This window comes from Poecilia formosa, unplaced genomic scaffold (genome assembly GCF_000485575.1).
Source record: "Poecilia formosa unplaced genomic scaffold, Poecilia_formosa-5.1.2 Scaffold59, whole genome shotgun sequence".
Lineage (NCBI taxonomy): Eukaryota > Metazoa > Chordata > Actinopteri > Cyprinodontiformes > Poeciliidae > Poecilia > Poecilia formosa.
In genome coordinates, this window is record NW_006799998.1 from 748,735 (window position 1) to 774,560 (window position 25,826).

General features: G+C 37.4%; 1 protein-coding gene across 2 annotated transcripts; it reads right to left on the minus strand.

The window, feature by feature from the left end:
- Positions 1–737: 737 nt before the first annotated feature.
- On the minus strand, positions 738–24,117 carry phldb3 (pleckstrin homology-like domain, family B, member 3). 2 transcript variants are annotated; one of them, XM_016672342.1, is made up of 15 exons: positions 23,754–24,117; positions 16,122–16,286; positions 15,809–15,919; positions 14,728–14,865; positions 14,179–14,307; positions 11,709–11,891; positions 8,909–9,019; positions 6,761–6,862; positions 6,459–6,546; positions 5,844–5,997; positions 4,003–4,084; positions 3,559–3,705; positions 2,722–2,932; positions 2,154–2,239; positions 738–1,419 (listed from the first exon to the last, which is right to left on the minus strand). In XM_016672342.1, exons 2-15 carry the CDS (start codon positions 16,275–16,277, stop codon positions 1,285–1,287), a joined length of 1,833 nt encoding a protein of 610 aa, XP_016527828.1. In that variant the 5' UTR covers positions 16,278–16,286; positions 23,754–24,117; the 3' UTR covers positions 738–1,284. The 2 variants fall into 2 exon arrangements, with proteins under 2 accessions (XP_016527828.1, XP_007553861.1); XM_007553799.2 differs by having other exon boundaries at positions 16,131–16,286; positions 23,754–24,115.
- Between the last annotated feature and the right edge of the window lie 1,709 nt (positions 24,118–25,826).

The window sequence follows — 25,826 nt, forward strand, 5'->3', positions numbered from 1 at the left end:
TTCTTCTAAATGTGACTCTCCAATGAAATTGGGTGTCTGCAGTGATGTGTGTGAACTAGAGTGCTTCCCAGTATGGAGGGAGAGTTAGAGGAAAAAAGAAAGAAAAACATGTAGGGCAGTCTTGAGTGATGGCCCAAAATGACTGATTGTCAGAGTCAAGTGTTTATCAAACATGCATCAAAGAATCAAAGTGACACTCCAGGTATTTTTTGATGAGGGAACAACATTACATCACGATACAAAGCCAAAATAGTAAATTTTACATAATACCCCTCATTAATCTACTGGTATGTATTCACAGGACATTCAGATGGGTCAGATTTTGACACACAAAAAAAAACAACTTAAGAGCACAGATTCTGCCTTGTTTCAATTCATCAGCCTGTAGAAAATGGAGTAGATTTTTACTTGGCACATTTTACAGAGTTGGTTAAATGTCACAGCCTTTAATCAATAATCAGCCTGCTTGAGTATTGATGCTGACCATGTCCATCCTTTAATGATCACAGGATGATCGTTCCCAGTAAGAGTATATTCTGCTGTGATCTTTAGCACACCTCATCATAAATGGGTAATGGACTGCTATCAGCAATGTTCCTGTGGAAGTGTTACAGGTGGATTCAAATAGAAAAGAAACATTGAAGAAAATGTATCTTCAATTATTTTTCATAGCACCTTGGAATTGATCTCACCATTACTTTTCCAAAGATGATTAAATAAAAACAGACAAACATAAGCATTTTTATAAAAACAAACATTTAATGTTGCCCTGATACCAGAGTACAGTTTTATTTACCTGCAAACCAAAGCCATATAAACCTCATTATAATAAATAATCTTTTAAACGTCCATAACATTCCTTTATCTGAAAACAAAGGCAAGGGGTGAATATGACAGAGAGATCACCTCCAGTGTAGTGGCATATTAGAACAAATTACATCCTGTAGATGCTGGTGGTTTTATTGTGCCCATTTCTGGTATCGCCTGTAGTGTATATTACTCCTGTGATGCTGGACTGTAACCAGCAGGGGGAGCTCGAGATCCGTGAAAAAATCCTGCCTGTAACAGACAGCTGAGTCACCATGAGTGAGTCCTTTCTGAGCTGCAGCTGATGAACTTATATCAGTAACAGTGGCCTCCACGTCTGACCCGCAGCACCGCCATGTGGGTCTTCTGAATCCCCCAAAGGCACATTTGCAGCAAATATACTGCCCGGACAGGAAAGGAGAAAAGAACCACAGTAGAGTCCGTTCAGTAGCTTCACTTCATAGTCACGTATTTAAGTCAATAGCGGCTGTGCTCGTCTGTTGCAGTGACAATGACATCCATCCAGATACGCATGGACACGGCATTGGAAGCCACCAGAAAGAACAGGCGATCGTATGTCTTCACACAGAACGTAAGGCTGGGCCGAGGAGACTAAACAGAAGACAGAGAAATCAAGAGTCAGCTCACTGGCAAGGTTTCCCATGTTTTTACCGCAATATTGAGGCTTTAAAACACACAAATATTTGTTAGACCAAAACTTTACAACTAACTGCAATCAAGCATCTGCAATGTCAAACTGAAGCAAGTAAATCCTGTTTGTCTGCTTCCCTAGAAGTATGACAAACATCGTTCCTCAGAAATCTGGAGTAATTAATGAAAGAGTGTTGATTAAAAAAAACAAAATAACAACTGGCTGTTTTGATGTAGAGCAGAATATGACTTAAAGTTTACACCTTCCTTAAAAGTAGCCTGAATGTCCAACAAAGCCATTTAATTTTTATGTTCAACATAAAAGTAGTTTTATGTTGGACTAGACTTTTGTAGTGTGGAGGTTTGGTTTAGTTTATTCTGTTAAAATGTTTTTGCTTTGCAAGTAGGATTGTGTTTGGAAAAGTTTAAACTAGTAAAATCCTCTCATCTAAAAAAAAGTTGTAAATATTTTTCTGAGCTACTTGGTTTGCTTCTGAGATAACATTTTTCTAAAAGATTACGCAATCATTTTGAGGTCATTTAGAGATGAATGACCCAAGAAAATATGTTTTCAAAATGAAAGAGGGGTTGCAGCCTCCATTTACAGACTCTAGAAATCAAACTTTACTGATTTGGTGCATCCAAATGAAAAAAAATCCCAAAAACTGCAACAGATTTGACAAAGCCAAACTCACAGAGGTAGCCGTTCGTAGATGGTCGTAGTAAACTTCTTCTATAGCCTGAAAGTACATGACTCCCTTTAGCTTCCTCTCATCGCAGTCTGTAGAAAAAAAATACAAAATATACATTTTAGGTCAACATAGTGTGACAATTTTAAGAGTTTTATTTATAGTAACATTTTTATTTATTACACACTTATGTAATCTCAAAGTGCTACAAAATGACAATAGGTTATTTGCCACAGTCTTTTAAAAAAAACAATTTTCCTTACAATTATTATTCATTTTTGTTGGCTTTCCACATAGGAACTCAATTTAAAAACACTGGAATTTGTAGTTGTAATGAAACAAAATGTAAAAAAAGATTTCTAGGGTAAAAGCGTTTTGCATGACACTTCATCTGATCTTAAAATATGTGCAGTAAGAGACGGTTCCTCATGTATTTTTACAACAATAGCCTCCCTTCAGTGAGCTCAAATTGTGTGGCACACAAAAGCCTTTTATTCATGCAAACACACAAATGCAAAGTCAATGAGCAAACACAAACACACACACGCATGCACACACAACTTTCCAGTCCAACCTGTATAGTAGGCCAGTCGTTTGTGGTCTGTGTCAAACAGGAACCATCTCTTCTTCCATGTCTTGACTCTCCCCCCTCGTTTTGTGAGGAAACCGGCACACCGTCGAGGTGTGAGCCGCAGGTCTGTGCAGCTGGCAACCCCGTGACCCAGTGACTCTACATGAGCCCGAAGGTCAAAGTTTGGCGTAAGGAAAAGGGGCAGGCTGCGCTTCTGGAAGGACAAATGGAGCTTAATTCATCCTCTAAATAGTACATTTCCATGGAAAACACTACTAACATCCAGTGGCATTTTTTGAGCTTGAGAAAGGGGCTCTCTGTGGTCACATGATGGAAAGTTTACTACATTTGTATCAAAAATATGATGCAAGATGTGGTCTTAGAAAATAAGAGGAAAAACTAATAATCTCTAGCCGAGCTACATGATGAAAAATGTTTTATAGACGTTACTAGACTATAATTCAGAACACCTGAGCCATTATCATTTTTATTGCACCCATCTTTACTGCTATATTACAGTACAACAATATTTATTCTGTTCTATGAATGAAATTTCATTATTTTAATGAGAATGACTCACTGTAACAACAAACAACATAACTGATTAAGGAACAGAGCAATTTTCAGTAAGATCATTTATCAAGAAACTGGGTCAACATTAAGCTCATAAAACTGACTTACACGGCTAATGGGCTTGGTTTGCTTATTATTATGTGTAAAGACAGGATTTAACCATAACAAGTAAAACATGGAAAAAAATCCCTAGCATTTATTTAGTTCTACAGCCACAATTTCTTAACTTTTCTAACCCTAGATTTAGGGTTTATGATTAATTTATACCTCTGCAACTGGCGATGAAAGGACTTGTATGGATTCATTTGCTCCTGGCCCTGGTCTTTGTTGTGTTTCTGGTTCTAGTGGTTCTTCTCTGTTGGAGTTTAGTTCTCGTTGGCTTCTTTCTTCCAACAACAACCGCTGCCTCTCTGCCTGTGTGCACACGGTCATAGAAAAAAAAACAAACTGTAACACATTAAAATGTACTATTTTTAAAGCAGCAAAAATAGAAACCCATTGGTTATGAAGCCACACACAACTGGAGGTTTGAGCCTTCCAGTCTTGGCAGCTGCCAGTGCTACGAACATGCGTTATAGGCATGCAAACATCTGCTCAGTGGTTTCTTGGACAATCATGCGCGAGCTTAGCTGGTGTCACTGATCAACAGGCCATGTCTAATAAAGTGTGACAGTGACAATTAGTGAGTGTTTCCCATGGCAGGTGACTCACTCGTTCTCTGAGAAGCCTCTCTCTTTCTGCCTTGGCTTCCCTCAGCTTCCTCTCAATCTCCACAAGATCCAAAAGCGACGGACTGCAGAGACAAGAAACATGAAGCATCAGAATTAGAGAAAAAAAAAAAAATAAGAAATAGTATTGGTTGTTCTTATTAAAACAGCAAAAACCCCAAAATTATAATTTAATGAAGTGTTATAAAGGGACATGCAGTCAGCATCAATCTAGAAAACAGTCAAATAGAAAACTGTGTTGTTAGATTTAACCAATCTCATTATTCCTTTACTTTGCAGGGAACAGAAAGACAGTTAAGTAACTTTTTATAACCAATATGACTTGCATGGCAATTTCAGTAAACTGGGCTATCCTCCAGTTTATTTAAAATATATTAGTCATGTGTCTGTGTTATTGTCTTTGTAAGTAATGCATTTTTTGAAACACGTCAATTTACTACAGATTTTTTATTTATTTATTTTAATAAACAAACCATCAGTGATACCATCTACACCACATTCATATCAGAAACTTCTGTAATTTTTACACAAGTTAAAAAATACCATTATGTTGAACTTGCAAAAGTTGCTAAATATAAATACGCCTTTATTATTTGGAATAAAACTGGCCCAAGTTATGCATTTTCAGATTTGAATTAAAAAAGCAACCTCCTTATAAGCAGTGATGTATTATTCAGGAATGTGTTTATTTTTACTTTAGTGATGAGACATTAGGGCAGTAGTTATCCCTGTTGCTTGTGCATGCCTTTGGGCCACACTTTGTCCTTCCACACAACTTTTTATTATCATGCTTGTATAGAGGGCCATGTAAACAGGCAGGGTCAATGAAAGCAATGACCTTCTGTGACCTACTCTTATGGAGGGTGTCAGCAGTCTCACCCATGATGTTGTGGATATAACTTAACTTTCTTTGGTTTATGGAATTATGCTATATTCAGGTTTTCCAAAAAAATGAATATTGGGTTTTAGCTTTAAGACATAATCACTGATATTAACAGATATACAAGTTATATGAGATTCACTTTTTGAGCTGAGTTATTAAACAAATTACATTTTTAATAAGAATATATGATTTACAGAAACTGACCAGACTGTATACACTTATGAACATCATAAGAGCTCTAAATTTCCTGCAGATATTCATGTCTCCATTGAAACTGTGAATTATCATCAACACATCCGAAAACAACTTGAGCAGAAAACTTTCATATACTTATTATACACAGGGTTGATGATTTAACCCCCTAATACCCCCCAAAATCCTTTTTGAACTGTTTTTAAATGTGTCAATATCTGACAACTAAATTTGCCCAATATATTATCAAAATATCAATCTGTCCAATATAACAGTCAGAGAATTCCTTGGACGCAATATCTGGTTGGATGTTATACTATTGGCATGCATCCAAAATATACAAGCCAATATTATTTTTAAGATGCTGGATGGACTTTCACTGATGTAAATGTTTATATATTTTTAGTTACCGAGATGCTAAATCTGACAAACAGGGTTGAAGAAATAGTCAAGAAAATGTGGATTAACCGGAATCAACACTCATCATAAAATTCAGCTATGCCATTACATTTATATGTTTTTCTAATAACGTGCAGCTATGAGATACTCATTCATACACCTCATAGCATGATTTACATCAAAGATTACATAAGTACAACTGTTGCACACTCTGATATGATAAGTAACATTTCTTTTGACATTTATAATAAGAATAACACATTATATATTCAGCATTTTAATGTCAAAGAAGTGCTACATAGGTAGCCATCCAAAAGTATCATAGATCCACATGCAGTGATGCAACTCACCTTGCAGCACGAGAGTTTGCTTCACTGTTGCACGGAGTGAGCAGCCCGCCACCGTTGCTGCTCCCCGGTCTGTGCCCGTTGCTTAGTCTGTGGGAGGTTATGGGGGAAGTGAAAGCCTCTGTCGTCTGGCTGTCTGGAGGAGTCCTCACCAAACCTGACAGTGGAAAGAAACAGAGAACCATAACCACTATATTTTATGTATGTATGTATGTGTATATATACCAGAGAAATCTTTTCTGGGGCAACTCCAACTATGAACTTTAAATTACGCCAGTGAGGAGGAAAAAGGGCGGAAAACAGACCGTGGAAGATTTGACATGACTTAACAGATTAGACGACTCAAATATTTGGAGCACAAAAACAGATAACACTGTGGAGATTTTAAGCTTTCAGATGTTTCTATGTGACATGGGAGAATTGTGCTCTCGCTCGTAGCAACAACCAAAAAACTCTAAAGACACACCTTTGATTTGACTAAAAGGGAGGGAACTGAGCAAACAGACAAAATGAGGATATGAGTATAAAGTGAGCATGTTGATTGTCTGGATTGTCATGAACTACAAAAGCAGGAGAAATTAAAAACAATACAAGGAAAAAACAGGGTTGGCAACTCACCCTGCACCGAAATCGGCCTGTCGGAGGGTCTGTTGTTCCTATGTAAGCTTCGCCTTCTTGGCAAACTGACTGCTTCCTTGGACAGTTCCTAAAGAAGAGAATAATGTACATTGCGAGGGTCATCACATAAAATCCCATAGAAAGATTATAAAATATGAACAAGTTCAAAACTGTAAATGCATTCCCATGATTTCCAGACGATCAACAATTTTCCCTTCTTTCACAACTTTTCAGTCGTTTCAGCAGTGAGGCTTATCATTCATAAGACAGATAAATTAACAAAGCCCTGACCAAATGCACACCTGTGGAGACTTGTGAGGTGTCAAAGGAGAGAGTGACATCATGCAGGGAGCTGAGGTGGTGATGTTCGACCAATCAGTGAGCGGCTTCTTCTCTTTGGGAACCTGTTGGACCAGATTCAGTTTTGAAAGAACGGATATGAGACGGACACTTGTTACAAGAGACAAATGCTAAAAGTCTGCTTAAAACAACTGGAGACAAAGACTAAAGATGAAAAACAGATTGCCTTGAAAAGATAGACACATCACATCTGGCTGAGAATTAAACTACAGAAACACATCCAAGATGGATTGGTCATGATGAGATAAAAAAAAACATCACAGCCACAGTGTCTTCCCTGAAAACCCTCCCACCATGCTTGAGTCACAAACGCATGAGCAATTCAGTGACTGCATTAAGTTCACTGCTTAACCCTTGTTGGCCCCATTCAGTTCTTCAGACAAGCACATGGTGTCAGGAAATGTGTTGACAGTAAGCATTTATAAGAAATTGTACTTTCTCACAGTACGAGGAAATCTGCTACAATGCTTCCTATGTCCCATTCCTCAACATGGTGATCCAAACAGATTATCCCCTCATGCATTATTTACTATAAGCCATTTAGCTTTTCACAGCCACAAATAATTCACAACTTAGACAAACATGTCAAATCAAACACATCCTGCGCATGTTTGGTCATTCTTTCTGACAATGTCTCGTTTTCAACTCCTCCCTTTTGCTATGCAATTCTACCCTCTCTCTCCCTCTTTAGTCAACATTAAGAACTAAAAGTTAAGTTTTAACACCTATATATGACAGATTTGTGTTCATTCTTTTGGCTTACCCTTTGCTGCAAGGATGTGACACTTCTCTCAGCTTGGTTTCTCTCCCTTGTATGCATCCACACACGCTCTAATCTACACACATACAACCACAGCTACCACCCTCACGCTGCTTACTCCTCCCTCTGCTCTTACCCTCCCTTCGTTCCCTCCTCCCTTGCGCTCTCCCTCCAACTTAAGTTTCCCTCATTTGCACTTTTTCTCTCCGATTTGTTCTTTCCTTTTCCCGATCTTGTCTCCTACACATAATAACTGATACTGTCATGACTCTTTTTAGGTGAAAACTGATACCAAAAGAATTTTACCCAAACACAGTTAAAAAATATTAAGTAAATTACAGATTTTGGAATTGTAAGTATTTATAAGAAAAAATAGACTGTAAATTGCAAGGCAGTATTTTATGAAGAATCAAAATGAAGTCTCAAAAACAAACGAGTCTGGCTCCTCACTGCCCACTGCTTATTCAAAACTAGGCCACAAATGCATCTCTCTATGTAAAGTAGGTAATCCAGGTGCAAAATGTCATTCCCAGGTCAAAAGAATCATACAGTATATGAATCTCAGTAACTAATAGGTCTGATGTTAAAAGTACTGTAGATCCTACTTTATTCTTGTAGGTTACCCTGCATATGTGACCAAAACCAAAAATACACACAAGTTTCTTCAAAACTGCATCTTCCATTATAAAACAAACCTAATTCTGACAAACAAAAGTTTATCTTAGGAAATGGTTGTCAAATATAGAATAGTGATCATGCTCAAGTCTAAGAAAGAAGTTAAGGGGAAAAAAAGACTTTAAAAGGCCATTATATAGCAAAGCATTTAGGCCAAAACACATTTCAAAACAAATACATCTGGGCATTTTTTTTGTAGCTTGTGTCAAGCACTGACATTTAATGAGCAACTAAAAACACCTAAGAATTGAGTTACACCAGGTCTTGCAAGTCTTTTGCTCAACTCAAAAAATTCATGTTAAATGGTAAACACCTGGGCAAAGCCCACTTTGGCTACATAAAATATAGATTTCGAAACTGAAAGAAATGGATGAAAATAAAATTGAAAAGATTGTGAAAGAGCTCCAAACAGCAAAGAGAAGAATATGATGGTTACACCCTCATTGTAAATCAGATTTTTACCACCAACAATTGTTTCATCGCTTGTACAAAACCAATTTCCAGCTCTTTCCAGCATAATAAAAAACCCTTCCACAGACCACCAAAATTATTTTGCCTTAGGTAATTATTTTTACATTAATAGTAGCATCGGCAGTCTGAATAGCAACAGATATCTACAATAAGATAAATCCACAATTTTAGAAAACCCTCGTACCGTTTGAGTTGCTTGAATTAGTTCTCTCTTCTTCTTCCTCAACGCATTCAGCTCTCTTTCCTTCTCTTTCTCCATCTCTTTCAGCTGTTTCTCCAACTGCTGGACTCGTTCCTGAAAATTCAGGGAATAATTTCCATCAGCTTGGACTGCCATGTGGTTTCCTCTTCACATAAGACATGCAATGTGCTGCAGCCAGTTTATTTAGCTGGCATGGTTTTCAATACATTCTTCAAAAGGTTGTGATCCAATATTAGGATATTGTACTAAATGCACAAAAAACATGAACAAATGTACTATCAAGATCCAAGTGGACTTTTCCAAACAGAGATACACTAAAAAAAACAAGAAAAAAAAAATATATATATATTTTACAAATTATTTGGGAAACCACTGGAAATAAGCATGACAACACCAAGGAAAATGGATAATGGATGGAAGCTATTTAGGAATGCAAAGCCAGGAAGAAGCCAAAAAGAGTAATTTAAAGAAATACTGGATTATAATTTGCCAGTGTAAGGATGCTGCATGTGACACAGTACGAAGCAGACAGACGGCTGAGCAGCCTTGTGCAGCTGGCTGCAGTGCAGCTGAGTCAACTACAATTTGCGTCTCATACAATCCCAGTCATCATCTCATCGTTTGCACCACCACCAGCATACCGAGGCTAATTGTGGAACAATTCAGCATTATGGGGACCAAATATGCTTTTTAAATGGACTTCACGAGGCAGAAGGAAAGCACATTTGTTGCCACAGAACAATGTTTGCATCCATCTCTTCAGTGACAGTTTTCAGTGCACAATGTTGTGCTATAGTTTACACCAGGTACAAAACTATAGTATTAACCATGTTATTACAGTTCAAATTATTCATTTTCAAACTCCGAGTTACATATGTCAGTTAAAAACTTTGGAAAAGCACTTTGCCAAATCAAAATCAAATTTACTTTGTTTTGTGTGACATATAATATTTCACACCAATAAACTGTTAAAAGGCAAGTAATTCTATGACTTGAGTAACAGTCACCATGTGTTTTTTTTAGGAGCAAAAAGTGATTTTACTGGGAAAAGAAAGGGGGAGCTAGAGAGCAATACTAGAAATCTAGCTGGGAAAGTGTCTTTTAGGTCTAGTATCTATTTAATTAATGCTTTTATAACATAATGAATTAGTGGGAGACTTTATGGATGTTTCAGAGCAAAAACTAAATATCATGTCACTTTTTATCCAACACTTATAGGTTGAACATCTGTGTCTTTTGTATTTATAATCACAAAAGGCTGTGAGGAGTATATTTACCTTTCATGTGAAGCTTAAGATCCACAAACAGGTTGTTTGAAAAAAGCAAAACACCAACCTGACTGCCAAAGGAACAGTTGGTGTATATTTTGAGGTAAAGCACAAATATTCTGAACGCATGATAAAATGCCCAAAACTTATTACACTAACTATACAATGAAAAGATGAGTCACAACTTAAATTTATCAACATGACAGTAACAAAGTACAACTTTGTAGGCATGTAAATAAAAAACAAACTGTACCAACTGTTTAAAAATGCAGAATATTTTATGTGACAAACTTTGATTGCAAGATTCATTAGTCAAGTAACAACCTGCCTCTTTGGATAGCTTAGATATTCTCATGTGAACAGTTTCACTGTCTCATAAAGCCCGACTCATTCTGTGCAAAACTGCACAGGAAAATGTTTTACTGCGACAGCCACCAGATTCCAGACTTAAATAAAAAACTTTAACTAGTTCTTTTTAAATGATTTTGTCCAATTGAATCAAATTTAATCTGCTGTGGTCATCAATTGTTTGATGCACTGTGTATTTTACAGAGAGAACATATTTGGATACAGGAAATAAAAATAAAATGTTTTATGAAAATAAGTGATTGTTATTCCAGATTAAAGGATATCAGTGCTTTATATCAATGTTTTCAATACATTCAGCAAAAATCTGTAGTCTCGCTTCAAAGATTTCTACATGTTTTATCTTTTAATCCTTCTTAATGTCATCCCACCTCTGTCGTTTTCAGTCTGTCCTGCTCCGATTTGTTCTCTCATGGTGGCCTGTGATGTAATTAGACTCCCTGTATGTCACTCGTGACAGAATTAGGGTGATGCTTGGAGGTAAGGAGTTCAAGCTTGTAACACCATTGAGGTTAGGGGGTTGATGAGGTTCAAGGGATAACTCATAGTGATAACCATTAACTGGGATCCATAGAAACAATTACAAATATCTATACTCTCATCCTATCAAGTCATTTAATCTTGGGCTTAATTTATTGTGGGCAATGAGCAAATGAGAACTTGCTTAGCTGCAGAGTACAAATTTTATCAGAGCACTGCACTGAAGAGCAAAGCCAGCAAAGCTGTGATTATTGAAGGAGGAGCGCAAGTTTTTTAACTTTGAAGTCAAGTCTCTGATCTGCCTTCTGCTTATTTTTAATGTCAAGCTAATTCATTTCAGCTGCAGAAAAATATTTCAGGCACAAGAGGAAAAAAATAAAAGTTTGCAAAATTGGAAAGGGTCTTTTTTTAGTGTCAAGTTTAACATCCCACTAATCATGACAATTTGAGAAAAAAGTACTGGATTTCAGACATGTATTGCCATTATTTTGTCCATTTTCCTTATCCACACATCCAACATCACAACTCAGCACTAAGTGGGAGTTTAAGTAAGGATAAACACAGACATGGAGCACATGACTCTCTGATAAGCTGCCATTTCTGTGCAACACCCTGGAGAGCCTTTGTGAAATTCACTGACAAAGTCATCCATGAGGAACACTGATTACCTGAGCTGTGTTGACCACATGCTGCTGGCGGGAGATTTCCTTCTCCATCTCCCCCTCCGTTCCTTCCTCCTTCGGTTTCTCTTCTCCGTCTTCATCCTCTTCGCCAATGCCGCTTTCTTGTTCCAAAACTCGAAACTCCCAGTCCTCGAAAGCCCGGATGGCCGCCTCCATCCCCTCCTTCTCCTTCAAGAAGGGTAACAAAAAAGTCCTGTCAGTTCAGTTTTTTGTTTAATTGAATTATGTCTTGAATTAATTGGATGCAGACTAGTTCTGGGAAGAATACTGGGTAATATGAGGAAAACAATAAGGAAGACACCGACATATGTAGGAAAATGTGTTATTACAATTTATAAACCAAATATGGTCAGTTTTCAAAAAAGGTTATAATTATTCGTATATCCATACTCAGTTGAACTTATACAAATGTCACATTACAACCAGACACTAAGGCAGTGTTTCCCAACCCTGGTCCTCGAGGCACACTGCCCTGCATGTTTTAGAAATTTCCCTGCTTTAATGCACCTCATTCAGCTGATTGCAGTTCAGCAAAGACCTGCTAATTTAAATCACGTGTGCTGAAGCAAGGAAACACCTAAAACATGCAGGGCAGTGTGCCTTGAGGACCAGGGTTGGGAAACACTGGGTAACACTTTATTTGAAGGGGTGTGCATAAGACTGACATGACACTGTCATAAACATGACATAACATCTGTCATGAACATAAAGAAATCTTTATGAATGTTTATGACAGTTGTCAGGAAATGTCATTCGGTAAATAATGACACTTAATGCAACGTTGCTCTAAAAGTTGCATTGAAAGTCCATTAAAAGTGCCAACTTTGCATTAAATTATCATAATTTACATAATCATGCAACGCTGGCACTTTTAATGGACTTTTAGAGCAACTTTGCACTAAAAGTGTCATTATTTACCAAATGACACTTCATGACAACTGTCATAAACATTCATAAAGACTTATTTATGTTCATGACAGATGTTATGTCATGTTTATGACAGTGTCATGTCAGTCTTATGCACACCCCTTCAAATAAAGTGTTACCAACCACTGCACTAAGGCATTGTACTGCAAGATTAGGTTACAATATCCAAACACAAAGTATGACACCATTCAAAACCAATCAAGAATTGATGTCTACTTAAGCTGACAGGTCAGGGAACAGCAGCATTATGGACAACCCTGCACATCACCCCAAGTCAGTAGTCTCAAACTGCACTCGTCTAGTGTCCTGCAATTCTTTGTTTTTTTTTTCTTCTTCAGTGCCAATTCAATGACTTTTCAGAACTTCATTATTGAAATTAAATAAAATGAAAGAATTAGATTCTTGCTTTAACATTTGGATGTATGCAAAATTGCAAAGCTGTCTAAAAATCACCACATCTGTTTATTTGCTGCTGGGTACGGCATCTTTATTCATGCATGCTAATTCTTTGTTACAGCAGGTTATGCCAAACTGGCTTGTAAGTATTATTTTCCAACATTCAACATGTTTCAACAGAAGAAAACAAGCCCCACCAAACTTGTCGTTAAACACTGTTTTTTCAATAATCTCTTTACTCTGCTCTGACACATTTGCTAAAAGAAATACACATCCTGTGCTCCGCATGAGTGAGTTAAACTCTTAAAGCATGCAAACAGGTTAAACTGGTATTGAACAATCAAGCGTTGTTTAAAAAAAACAACATTATCAGTATTGATGAAAACACACCCTTTAACTTGAGACATTCTTTATGAGTCAAGACAGCCAACAACCAGTTGCAGATTTGTGTATTATTTGGAAGGTTGCCATGACAGTGAAAATATTAAATACACTGTCAGGCGCCTTGTTAATAAATTATTTGTAGGAATATAGTGATATTCAATTCCTTACACCACATTGATTTTTTTTAGTTAGATTTCAACATATGGGAACATGTCATCTAACCAACATTAAATACTTTTTCCATTGAAAAGTTCCTGTGAAACAAAAGAACATGAGCAGGTTTACTGAAAATAGTAAGAGATAATGACAATTGGATTAGCAGCATTCAGTTTTCACATTTTTTTTCTGCTCTGCATCTTCCACTATATGGATCAGGTTGCTGACCTAAGATTTTTAAGTGACGTACAGAAAACAAGCCCCTTATCAAAAATCTAAACATTTTAAAACTCTGTGGGAGATCAGGACAATACCACAAATGACTTACAACCAAAATAAACAATAAGTTTTGTGCTGGTACCTGAATCTTATTCTCCTCCAAGATCTTATCTTCAGGCATGAAGTCATAGTGATAAACAATGAGAAATATTTCCACTGAAGGGAGGCCATTAATGCAGATTTAAAGATATCCCTGCTATGTTTGTGAGTCCCCCACTCTCAACCTGAGATTTTTGTGTCACATGAACAACTTTAAAACATTTTATTACTGCTGAACATGCTGAAGACATTAGATACAGCGCCATCTGCTCACCTGCTGCAGCTGCAGAGTTAGCTGCTCTCTTTGGCTTTCTGGCTGACTCGGGATCAGTTTCTCTCTTTCCTCACAACTCTTCTTCAGTTCCTCCAACCTGTGTCTCTCCTTCTCCAACCTCTCTCGCTCCTTCATTTCCAGACACAACAACAACAACAACAAAAACATACTAAACCAAGACTACAGTAATCCCAGAATTGTATAAAATCTCACTAAGAAACAGATCCCAAAACAGCATTCGGACAATTTCACAACCCTGTTTGCAGACACTCCATCACGCTTTAATGCTCCGACAGGAGTGTAGCAGAGCATTAAAGTCTACCAATGATTATTGCACAGCAGTTGACTTATCATTTACAAGATCTTGTTTTTTATGTTGATGGTTCATTTCTGGTCCTACTTGTTTCTCAAGAATCCCTTAAGATAAATTTAACTGGTTTTACTGTAATCCATACAAGAAAATACTTTCTCACATTAAAAAAAAGGTTAAAAAAAATAAATGCATTCAAAGAAAACTAATTCAGGTCCTGTTATTGGTGTGGGACTTACCTTAAGTCTGTCAGTGCGTTTGTGCTTCTCTCTTTCTCTGGCTTGTTGTTGCAGTGCCAGCAGCTTCTGTGAGTGTCTTTGCAGCTGCTCCTTCTCCGTCTGCAGCTCTCCTTGCAGCAAGGCGATCTCCAGCTGCAGCTGAAAGGACAAGGGAGCTGACCAGGCTGAATCATATCAACCAGACACTGAACCAGTGAGAGTCACACATTCTTTAAGAATGACTTTAGGCTGTCTGAGAGCTTTCAGCTTTTTTTTTTTCAGTTTTTTATTTTTTATTTTCTGAAATTTCCAAATGAAAGCAACTAATATTTTGGTGGTTAATCTTTAAACAAATATTATCGAGATTTAGCTCTCATTTCAGTTCACACTGTTAATACCCTTAAAAATACAGAGATTGTATTTAAAACAAGCTGGCGAATAAAATCTTTAGTTATCCATCCATTGTCTTTCACCTATTCAGGGTCAGGTTGCAGGGACAGCAGTTTAAGTAGAGAAACCCTGACTTCCCTCTCACCAGAAACTTAAGTGGCAGGGGAGAATCTTTAATTTTGTAAAATACAAACATATGAGGTATTATTTTAACTATATTTAGCTCCACGATGGTCGGGAAGCAAAGTTAGAAGTGATAGCATACATGGTGTTCCAGTTTTATTCCTCTTTCTTCTATGGTTCACCAGCAGACATTCCCACTCTTTGTTCAACTTACTCAAATGAACAGAAACTAGGTGCATGGTCAGAGCAAGAGGGTTCACATTTACAGTGAAGACATGAAAGCACAGGGATTCCCAACTTCATTCTTTTTTAAGGAGAACTGAGTTGGTCTTTTTCTCTTAGAGAGGCATGAGTTTGTCAAACACCGGTTCACTCCAAAAGAAAACACCGTTCAACAATGCCAGAAGAAGCAGGCCTTAGTTCAAGTTTGTCATGTAAAAGAACACCATTATGAAGTTCAAAGTCCTTCACAAACTATGAACCCGTTAGTTTGAACAAGCTAATGCACAACACTGCTTCAAACTGTCTGTTTTGGGGATACTAAGGTAATTATTTATCACAATCTGCAATGATTACATCAGATTCTCACCTCAATCTTCAGTTCTTCCTTTTGCTGGTTGATCTCTGTAATGCGGTTTTGAAGCATTGAAGGTGATGAAAAGAACCTGGATGAGCCCACCTCTGGCTTCTTAAGGCAGGACTGACAATTAAGGAGAAAAAGAAAATGTCCAATAAATCACACAAATCAAACCAGTCTTAAGTTTAGACCTCATGATTCAACGTTTTTGACATGAATCTAAAATTGTTTCCATTCTAAGATTGAAAGACAGTGAAACAGACTTCAATTTGGCACAAAATAGATTGACTAACTGCTTTTCAACCATCATAAAAACCTCACTTACGTCTGTTACCTTCTCACTCTCTGTGCTGCTGCTTTCCGTGTCAGACTCGGCCCCTGAGGAGGCGGGACTCTGACCTGCAGCCACTCTGCTGATCCATGGCTGATGCAGACTCTGCTGCCACTGGCTCCTGGAGTTTTCCATGTTATGTTGGGGCATATCTAAAGCCTGAAAACAAATAAGCAGTTAAAATTATTTGAAGAAAATATTATCTTTGATAAATGCTATGACTTATCACACAGCATCGGTGAGAGCATATGAGTAAATCAGGTGACAGTAGGGGGTAATCACACAACAATTGTGCGAATTGGGAGGTTAAAACACAGAAATCCCCGTGGGTTTCCAGAAAGAAGTCTGTGACGGGGAAAGCGTCACGCTTTGATGAGGAAGCAAAAGCAAAAGAGGGGAGCGATTTCAGGATGTGTGCAGTGGTTTGTGGTTGCATTTCAGGGCCTCAGTGTGGACAGAGGCCTTACATGCAGCAGTTTTATATTTCTGCAGAAAGCTTTGATGTTCAATAGCAAAGAGGAAATGTATGAAAAACCATACATCTGACAATTACTTTGAAGTACTGTTTTCATAGGGCTTTTGTTTTGTCACTCACATTCATGCCATTCATGTGGATTCATAAAAGCACATATAATTATAATATCATTATGTATTGTGTTTATTGACTGTTACATGAAAGTGATTCCCAACTTTTGGGAATTTGTCCTCCTAAAAGCCAACATTCTGCTGCGGTCTTTCATTCCATGTTGCCCTTTGGCCTCAATTGGTGCTTTCTCCGTACACAAATACATGCAGGCAAGCAGACTCAAAATTTCAGTCTTTGCGACCTTCAAAACCAACATGTGGGAATTCTTGTGTTGAGAACTTTTTCCCACCGTTTTCCTCCTCGAGTGCTTCGCCCCCTCCCTCTGTTCTGAGATCAATGCCTTATTAGGCTGGTGGCAGAGAAGGATGAATGAAAGCACAGAGATAAATATACAGCAAAGATTTAAATGGGGTTTCCTAGTGATGTATCTAGAAAATGATATCTAGAAAACAATGGTAATGGACAGAGATGGTAAAAAAAAAAAGCAGTAGTAGTGTTGTAGGACACTCCCAGTGTACTACAACAGTTTTATAGGCATAAAGACAAAGTGCTACCACACCAACTATTTACCACCAACTACAAAGATAAGTGTGACTTATATTTGACGTGAACATATTTCAAATCTGCTTATTCATTTCCCATTTGTCTGACAGAGTTATCACAAACTTTAAGAAAAATATGACTAATGCAGTATAACAGAAAAAATAGCATCAATGCTGCTCTGTAACCTGGACAAATAATCAATAAATGATACAAAAACGAGATCCAACTCCTTGGAAACGATAAATAAAAGACACAAAATCTGTCTTTTTTATGTTGCTGAAGTTCAATGCATAGATAATAACAGTAGTCATCAGGTGCAGCGTCAGTTCTGCGAGTACAACACAGCCGTGAGATTATGTGCTTTATGTTAAAACACAGGTAGTTTTTTAACATAAAAAAACTACCTGATATTCATTTTACTCGTGAATAAAATGAATATCAGGATTTATGCATCTGCATGGCATTTTGTCATACAGGTTTGTATTTCTGGATTTATTGCAATGCCTTCACTTCAACACTGATTAAAATCTAATCAGAATTAATATTAAAGCAACCATATATGCACTATAGAAAGCATTTTCAGTATCACATGATCATTTAAAAAGGCAGACACCGACCATTTCTACATGTTATATTATCTGTGAAAAGTAAGAGAGAGAGAGAGAGAGAGAGAGAGAGAGAGAGAGAGATGTTGAGTCACATTATTATACAAACATCGGTACAAGTGTTTGACCTCCAACTAAAGTCCAGTTAGATACCCTATCAACATCCCACACGAGAGGGAGTTATTCAGGGGTAAAGTCCAGAGTTTGATGCTAATATACTACTGTGTTCAAATGAAAACCAAAAGCAATAGAAATCTTGATAGGTTGCCCCAAAGATGCTCAAAAGAGTGAGAGTGAGGGAAGTAAATATACCAAAATCAGCAGACGCAGAGTTCAGCCTGAGAGCGAGATCAAAGAACAAAACAAAGTTTTGTGCCCAAAATTGGATTTGATTGCAGGGAGGGGAGCGCCTCTGGAGAATTAGATAGGAGGAAAACAGTGAACGGAGGTGCAGCTAGGCATTCAGTGAGCAAGTTTGTGTGCTTGTCAAGCAAACACTGCCTTGAGCGATCACAAGAAACAAAAAAAAAGGAAAAAAGGAACAACAACAAATTCAGCCTTTAAAACGGATGCAATAAAATGTGAAACTATGTTAATTTTCAGACTAATCAACCAAGAAAAACTAAATCCTGGCAACAGAAACTCACCCACTCAGACCAGTGTGAGGAAATAAGTAATGTAGGTTCAACAGCAGTAGAAGTAGAGCAGGAAAGAATGTTGTCCATGTCATATTATCTCACTATGTCCTCATCAGTCAGGCTTATCAGTCTCTCTCTCTCAACGCCAGGCTCCAATGGAGCTTTGCACACTCCCGATATTACAGACTGCAAGACTGCATTTTATTTCATCTAGAAAGGCCGAAGGAGTTTTAGTGGGAGAAATGTTGTCTGAAAGAAGTGGCTTAATCTGAATCATAAATTATGACAACATTTTTGTGGTTAAGAATAATAAAGAGAAGACGGGTGGCAGAGTTGCAAAATATCTCATCACAATTGTTACAGCAACACCAATGCTTTGAATATCACAATGGTTGCAGACACTGTAATAATGAAATAAAAAAAGACAGTAAAGCGAGTTATTCCTAACAGTTTGTCAACAAAATATTCAGAGATAGTGTTCCAGTTACTCTGAACTGCAGTGCTAATTGAAACACTTATCTTAAATATCTTAACTGCCGTCTAAGATGGTGAGTTTACTTGTATTGCAGGATACAATTGTTATTGCAGGTTGTTGAATGAATGCAAGCACAACATCCCAATGTTGAACTAATTTTAATTCACCTCAAACTAGGTGGTCAAAAGTATTTAATGAACCCCACTTTGAGCATTACTGCAGACAGGAATGTGGATTTGGACTTGGCTCCCCTTAATAGAGAGGTTAGAATGCCAGGTTGGGAGTCCTGATTTTGCTCCTTCGAAGTGAGTAGATAAATAAATGAATATTCTTCAGTTTTAGCTTTAGACTGATCATGATGTCAAAGATTGAGATGATGCAATTTGCACTTTACGTGGCACATGAATTCCATAAAGAAAAATGTTTATTTTCTCACTTTCTGACATTAGATAAGACAAAATATTTTGCCCCAAAGCAAGTTCACCTCTGGGACACAGAACCTTCATTCTCAGCTTAAAGGTTCAAGCTGTTTATAATTGGATTTCACTGTTTGAAGACATGACTGAAACAAAAATAGTGGAGGGGTAATTATCTCTCTGGCTGATTTTTTAATTTATTTTTCAGTCAAACAAGCAAACATCGTCTTTGGGGTGTTGCGTTGGTATTAATCATGAACCAGCAAAGCGAAATAATAGAACATTAAACAAAATGTCAATGTTCACCATGTTTTACTGTGTTTCAGTTTTCGCTGAAAAGCTCCAAGCATCTGGTAATTAACCTGTGACTAATCATATTTCAAAGCACGACTAATCCGTCCCTGAACATGAAACCATCATAATGTTGCCACACCTTAGCTCTTGAACAAAGGCAATAACAAAAACCCACCCATTATGGCTAACATAGCCCTATCCCTTTCTGGACCCCCTCATTGAACACTGACACAGCATTGTGTGTACAGAACCATAAAGTCAACACCGACAACAGCTATATTCCACTACCTACATTTAGGACAAAAGAGCGGGGATGATGGTATGCTGTGTGTGGGTGTGAATGCTGATTACAGCCCGTCACCAAGCATTCAGTGAGAGGGAAATATAGGCAAACATGTCACAAGTGGAACATGTGAACATAAATGGTCTGTAAAGAAGGAAGGCATAATAATCCATGAATTTACACACACAGTCGTCATGTTCCTTCAAATGAATAAAGTAAGGTGAGTCTGAATGACTCAGATAAACTAAGTTGTATAATGACTAAATGCACGAATCACAAATAGCTTAGTTGCAAAACAAAGCAAATGAATGCTCATCAAAAAAAAGTCAGAATGGTCAAACTTTTTAAATATTTTATTAGAGGAGATAAATGTGAGCTGACCCTGTCCCAAAAGGGAGTAATCTCTGGGTCACAGTGAACTTCAAATGTAAACAGTACGAAGCAAGTTTGTGTTCACTCGCCAGTTTGAAGGAATAAGTTAATCTGTGGAGAAATACAAGGATTGTATCCAAGTCATACATTAATTTGATGTAATCCACTCCTGCTATTTGACAACAACACGTGCTTAGGAAACTCCTGCTAGTTGCATGTCCACCTGGTCAACAACCTTTAGTCACACAGCCCTTCTGCTCGTCTCTGGAAGAACTGTCTATTGATAGAAAACAGTTTACTTTAACTGCAATAGTTTCCTTTCAGAAGACTGTCATAATAAATTTCTCATTCTTTTAAAAAAGAATTAAACCTAGATAAATTAACTTGCAAGATGTCACCCATTTGCCTTAAAGAAACGAGAAATCAAATCACAAATAACTTGGCTATCATGTTCATTCACTTTGTTGTAGAAACAGAAAAATTGTGGTTCAGTAAAGTGGATTTTGTTGAAAGCAGAAATAATCTGATGCACTAAACCTTATCGCACAGTTCCACAAAACAACAAGGAGCAGCAATAACATGACAAAATGCTTCTGTAGTCACTCTGTGTGGCTGGTTTTTATCTGTAGAAGATATAAAAGGAAAACCTGCTATAAATTCATTTTGACATTGGTAGTTCTGGCTGCACATTAGTTTTGTGTTTAATGAAAACCAGATTACCAAACCTCTCTCCAATCAACATTTTCAATGAAATAAGTTAGTGCCCTTCTTTTACTTTCCAAAAAAAAAGTGCAACCCAGATCTAATTCAATTATAAAACGAGCTACCTACAACTACAAGCATGCTTTAAAAAACAAATTAAGTCATACTTCCGACGGTTAGTAATGAGTATAATTTCTGTGCAATAAAGGTAGTTTAATGTTTACAAAGGCCAATCCTGCTTCCTTACACCAGATGAAAATGAAACTGGGCATGGATATTAAGCTGACAGAACAAAAATGATGGACTTTCCCAAAGCAACATCTGAACCTTTTGCTCCTCCAGGCTTCAGTCCCAATAACCGTCAAGCTGTCGCCTCATTATTACAGCGGGTCTGAGTAAATGGTGACAATTCAGCAGAACTGAACTGCAAAACAGTTGCAAGTGACCCAAGTGATTTATTATTCGGTCTGTACCATTTAGGAACAGAACAGTGAATATTAGCTTTTGCTTAATTGGATGAATTAATCAACGCACAATTTTTAATCAAATAGCCACTGATTTAAAGCATTTAACTGTAACGCTGACTCTACACTTATGGTCCTTATCTTGGTGAAACGTTTATCTCCATCCCACCTCAACTGTTTTGCTTTCTGTTCTGTAACAAACCTTTGAGTCCTTCACATAACAGCTGGCTTTATGTTGAGATGAAATTACACACAGGTTGACTATTTAATAATTTGGTAACTGCTAAAGGCAACTGATCGCAGTGTATCTTTATTTAATGCTATTACAGGTATGCAAAGGACAACACAATATTTTTTTGTTTTTAATCATAAAAAATATTGATAACCATCTATCATTAGCTTTATGTTGTTTATTAAATTCTAAAACATTCGAGATTGCATTTGTAACAGGATGAAATGTGAAAAGGGTTCAGTCTTCACAGGAGTAAAAACATCACATTGTGTCAAAATATTTCACAGCCTCACATAAAACATTTCATAATTAATGGCTGTAAAGATCAAAAGACTTCAAGAGTAAAATAACTAAGTTGAAATACTGGTTTAAAAGCTTGTGATGCAAGCACTGTTCAGAGACATGAAAACAAAAAAAGAGCCACTGCAACCATTTTACTAGTTTCAATCATCACCTGCGAATGTCAGCTTCGGGGAAACACAGACAAAAACCTGTTTTCAAACTCTGGCCAGTCCTTCTTCTGCATGTCTAACTTTTTTTTGTCAATAACTGCATTTCAGTTTGTCAAGATACAGGCTAAATAAAGAAAGAATGAAACCCAAAGCTTAAGTGATAGAAATATGAAATCACTGTTTGAAATGTCTTAATTCTGTGAGGAATTAATTTGTTTCTCCATTAAAAACCAAAGCTGTCAAATGCTACATAAGCACATGTATAAACCCATGTAAACACTTCACCTGCATAGAGATTTAGGTAGTGATCCTAATAATCTCATTACAGTAACACATTGAAGTCCAATTGCAGTTTTTAATAAAATCAAGTTTCAATTTAAAAGGTGTTTAAATTTCATTGTTGCACACAGCTTCATCTGACCAGAATGCCCTGCGGCCTCAGTACAGGTTTCACCGATGGCTGCAAACCTACACCGTCTGATGTTAACATTATTGTTCTTACTTAAACCTATGATAACAGGGTCCCACAGCAGGTTTAGTTGCATTCTCTCAAGGATACTGAAAGCCAGTTGGGAAATGAGAAAAATCAGCTCAAAAGAAAAGAACACAAACAGAAAGAGTGCAAATAACTTCTGCGAGGTGCATCTGGCAGAAGTCCATCCAAATGACATTTTTTGTCACAAGAAAAAGCGTAAGAAAAGTTAAGCAAGAGTTAAACAACATCCAAAGCACTCATACAAGTACTAAAACCTTATAATAAAACATGAGGGATTTTCTTCTCGCTTCCCACCCTTTCATTGTGTGATAACTGTACTCACAGAGATTCCTCTGGTCTGAGTATGTCTGTGGGAGCTGTGATGCAACAAAGACCGATCCATTAATAACAGTCGAGAACTCACAGGGCTCAGACATAGATTTGTCCAATAGCAATCAAAACGAGACTTCTGTGTTTGTGTGTGTGTGTGTGTGTGTGTCTGAATGAGAACTGAGGGAGAAAAAAGGCTAAAGGCAGAAGTCCCCAGACAGCAAATCCTCACAATCCTACCTCAGCCTTGTCACCCACCCACTCTGTTTACCCACTGAGTGCTGATGGAGGGATAAAGAGCCAGAGATCTCAAGGTCTTTGTAAACACAGGAGGGGGGATGTGTTTGTACTTAGTGTATTGTCATGGGACAAGCTTTGACAAACACACATTTGGTTCAGAGAAAGTTTCTGTAAGTAGAGATAGAATATCTTGAAAACGAACTATACAGGTGTGCATTTGGTATGAACCTGATAAATCCTGTATTTCATAAACATTGCTCACCTTCAATAAAGTAGAGCAGTTTAGTATATGATAACATTACATATCAGGAAGTTGTAATAATTCCTCTTTTGCTGTAAGTAAAGTGCATCAAAGAGTTTCCTAATATTACTTATTAATTGTCAAAGGACGCTACTGCTCCTGTAGCGTGAGCACTTTGTTTTATGTTTTCATATCCACTCCTGAAGCCCAGTGCTGCGTGTGCGTCTGTTGACTAAAGCTGGAAAGTGAAAAGAAAATAGTAAATAAACCCATTTTACCTGGAAAACACGCTCCCATTTAAACGACTGAAGATGAGGTTTCTTCCGTCCATAGCAGAGCGTCAGAGACGAGAACCGTGTAGAGGAGCGACTTTTAGACCTGTTTCACTTCAAACGCAGGCTCAGGAAGACTCCCCCGTCTCTGCAGTTTGTTGCGAAGCAGGACGCAACGTTTTAGCTGTTTTCTTGCCTCGGTTATGTCCGTGGTTTGAACCTCTCTCCTGAGAACTGACAAGTCGGTGTGAGCAGAGCGTCGGCGTCAACAGGTGAGGCTGAGCTGTGAAATCACGCGGGGGAAGGTGACGACAGAGGCGGACACAGCCTAGTTAAACGATCAGCCCAACGGTGGAAACACTGTTCTCGAACAGTTCTTTGTTATAATGTTTATCCACCGCAGATCTATAAAAAAAATTATTGATTTTTTTTTTTTTTTTTTTTTCTTTTTGAATTATGCACTGAAATGTGGCGTCTATTCTGGGAACTAGCGCGGTTTTGTCAGTGCTGACTCATCTGGGCTCCTTTCCAAAATTCTGTTTAATATTTTCAACGACTAAAAACTTCCATGAGGTGTTTATACAGTCAGATTAAAGTCGAATCGACTGAGTTACTCCTCAATAAAGTAGGTTATTATTTAAAAACGTTTATTTAAATTCATATGGTAGATTGACATTTTGTTACTTCAACTGTAAGAAGTGTGTTTCTGGAAGAAAATGAGACATCTTTAAAAATAAAAAAAAATCGCACGAGGGGTATAAATTTTTTATATTGTTTTATTTATTATACTTGTTAAAAATGATTGATACACTGGCCAGTGGGAAAATCAATAACTGCTAAACTGTGGTGGCCGACAGGTGCAAACCCGCTGCAAACACAAGAATGATGCAAACTGCAAAATGCACATATGCACAAAAAACAAATGCAAAAGAAAAACACTACAAACGAAAAAAAGCTGAATTTACAAAAAATGAAAGCAAAAACCTACAATAAACAAAACAAAAGCATAAGAAAAATGCTGCAACATCAGAAAATTGCTTCAATAACAGAAAAAAGGAGCAAAATATAAAATTGTGAGGCCCTCTTGAGAAACTTGAAGAGATGAGAATTGAGAAAGCATAGGTGCACTATAGAAATGTTAAAGATTAAAGAAACATAATTTGAAAATAAATACGGAAGAATTATTATATTTATTTTTGATTATTATAGCTAGCCTGGCTATTGCCTTCTTATGCAAATCCACTGGATTCTAATCTCACACAGCAGAGCTTGTGCTTTTTTTAGTCAGTGTTGGATCAGTGACACATATAAAAGTTTCAGGACACTGGACTCTGACTCTTGTATTTAAATACCCCACATATATGCAATGCATATATTTTGTAATGATAATGTTGGTTGCAAATAATTCACATTTTCCCTTTCTTTTCAATCATTTCAATTCCATTCCTTGTGGCCTGCATCTACCTGTCCTTGCTGGGGTTCTGCTTTCTCCACTGGGAATTGGGTGCAAGATTGTAGGTACATCACCACCAGTCCTTCACAGCATAAAACAGAGGGACACAGAACCAACAACCTTGAACACAAGGTCAGAAAGGGAATTTAGAGTAACCAATTGATCCAATATCCATGTATATGGACTGTGAGAGGAAGCTAGAGAGAACCTATGCATGTAGAGAGAAATTATGCAAATTCCACACAGAAAGAGCTCAGAACCAGAAGTCAAACCCAGGATCTTCTTGCTGTAAGGCAACACCAACCTTTCCACCATCCAGTCGATTGTTACAATAAGCAACGATATTTTAGTTCTATTTTTCTTAACTAATGCAAACCAATCTTTAATACAGGAATGTGTACCAATATGTTCAGAGGGAAAACAATCTGGACATTTGGAGCCTATGTTCCTGATATGGTGGCTCTTAAAACACTGATTCCATCTGCAGTTTCAATCTCCCCTAAACTCTTGAATGGGCTTCGCTTTACCACCCCCTCAAGGCTGCAGTCTCTCCTGTCGCTTGTAGATATTTGTGTAACAAATTTGTTTCCTTCCAACTTCACTTTCAATTTTCTGGTAATAGTGTT

What these genes read in the sequence shown, in the direction of transcription:
- phldb3 (XM_016672342.1), bottom strand. Translation starts at nt 16,277, where the DNA reads ATGCCCCAACATAACATGGAAAACTCCAGGAGCCAGTGGCAGCAGAGT. An exon ending in TAATTCAAGCAACTCAAACG is followed by an intron (nt 6,863 to 8,908) that starts GTACGAGGGTTT and finishes CTGGTCCAACAG; the next exon opens with GTTCCCAAAGAGAAGAAGCC. An exon ending in CACCTCACAAGTCTCCACAG is followed by an intron (nt 6,547 to 6,760) that starts GTGTGCATTTGG and finishes TCTCTTCTTTAG; the next exon opens with GAACTGTCCAAGGAAGCAGT.